The sequence below is a fragment of the Austrofundulus limnaeus genome, unplaced genomic scaffold (assembly GCF_001266775.1).
Source record: "Austrofundulus limnaeus strain Quisiro unplaced genomic scaffold, Austrofundulus_limnaeus-1.0 Scaffold504, whole genome shotgun sequence".
NCBI lineage: Eukaryota > Metazoa > Chordata > Actinopteri > Cyprinodontiformes > Rivulidae > Austrofundulus > Austrofundulus limnaeus.
This window is the reverse complement of record NW_013952906.1, coordinates 192,174-193,752: the sequence shown is the minus strand read 5'-3', so window position 1 is coordinate 193,752 and position 1,579 is coordinate 192,174. Positions and strand designations below refer to the sequence as shown.

Genomic DNA, 1,579 nt, shown 5'->3' with positions numbered 1-1,579 from the left:
ATAATGTCAACAAATGCCGTTGTTATCTCACGTTAAACCCACAGAAAGCAGGTGATTCACTCCTCCTGCGTCTCTCACAAGCTCACAACAGAGTTTAGCTGCTTGAAAGCAAAATGTAAAGAAAGGAGTGATGACCCAAGACTTTTGCACAGGACTCTTATTTTCTAGCAAGCTCCAGCAGACAGGTTCCTTGTTTGGTTCCAGGTCTGATTGATGGTTTTGTGATGTTACTAAAAGAAACATGAAAGTCAGTTTAAATGCTCAACATGCTTCAGATGATATTTTCTGCTACAAAATTTATTTTTTTCCCTGTTTCCTTACAGGATTGGTCTGATGCTGAGTTTGGGTCTCCATCTTCTTGGATCATTGACCCGAGTCCATCCTCGGACACGTTCAGATCCTTTGACTCATCCTACATGTCAAACTACAGTAAGATATTCTTTTTATTCTCCTCAGAGACTTTATCTCACCTCGATGTTTGAGCCGCTGCTTTAAGACACTTTGTCAACACAAGAACTCCTCTTCACCRTTAAAGTGCGGTCCGATAAAAGCCCTCTCAGTACCTGCCAGCTCTGCTTTATTAGGAGCCATTGTCTCCTCAATGTCAGTGTTGTGTTTGGTGTTCCCTAGCCTCCGGTACACTTAAGCCTGCTAATCCTTGCAAGGGCCAGCTGGTTTGTAGCGTTGCCTTCACCTGTAAGGCCAGCTTGTGTTGATTCATGAGCGATGGTTCTGAATCACTRCAGGGACCACAAACACCGGAGAGAAATCGGTCAAGAACCGTTCTCGATCTTTTTCCCCTCCTCCTGCTTTCACCTGACCACATCCATCTGAGTGAGCTCACGCTCCGTTTCTTTTCTTGCTGCTTGACCAGTATCAGTGATGGCTCTGTAGCTCTAATGGGCCATAAAAAGTTGTGATTCTTCAGGGTGTTCGAATGCATCCATCACCCCTGAGATTGATGTGCTGTTACACGATCAGGTCCTTGATGCAGGGATGCTAAATGTCAGATAATTGCTCTGCAGTAAGAAGCATATTGCTGCTGAAATTTGAGGTGAATTTAATGCATGTGGTGTTTTATAGTCAAGGTAAAATTTAATAAAGTATAAAATAAAATATGAACGCACAATAAACTGAATAAAGCTGACAATATATTCTATTCTTCATGCTTTTTCCAAAGTATTTAACTGTTGTAGATAACTCTTTGACTCTTTGAACAAATAGTCAATTTCTAAGTCTAAGCAATGGCCAAGACTGTCTCTCACCTTAAAAAGGCATATAAAAAATATTTTATGTGAGCACCATCAGTTTTACATTACATTTTTTTAGAAGAATCTTTGATATTTTTGCCAAAATTTTTACCAATAAGATTTTGTGAAGTATGAAGAAAGTTAAAGAAATAGTTGGAATAAGTAATTTAATGTTTGAGTTTCTGTCAAACCTGTGAGTTTGCTGTTGACTTCAATGTGCAGTTTATTCTTTAAAGGGGCAATATCATGTAAGATCAACTTTTTTGAGTTTTATATCATGTTATAATGTTATACTCTCATAAAAAACATTCCCAAAGCCTTGCTTTGAC

At 38.9% G+C, this 1,579-nt stretch overlaps 1 protein-coding gene across 1 annotated transcript in view; it reads left to right on the top strand.

Annotated features, from left to right (window-relative positions):
• Positions 1–1,579, top strand: part of LOC106530259 (uncharacterized) — a gene marked incomplete in the record, with an annotated part of 71,411 nt that overhangs the window by 37,076 nt on the left and 32,756 nt on the right. Inside the window, 1 exon segment of the mRNA XM_014025839.1 lies at positions 324–429. Within this exon segment, the coding sequence (XP_013881293.1) occupies positions 324–429 (106 nt within the window).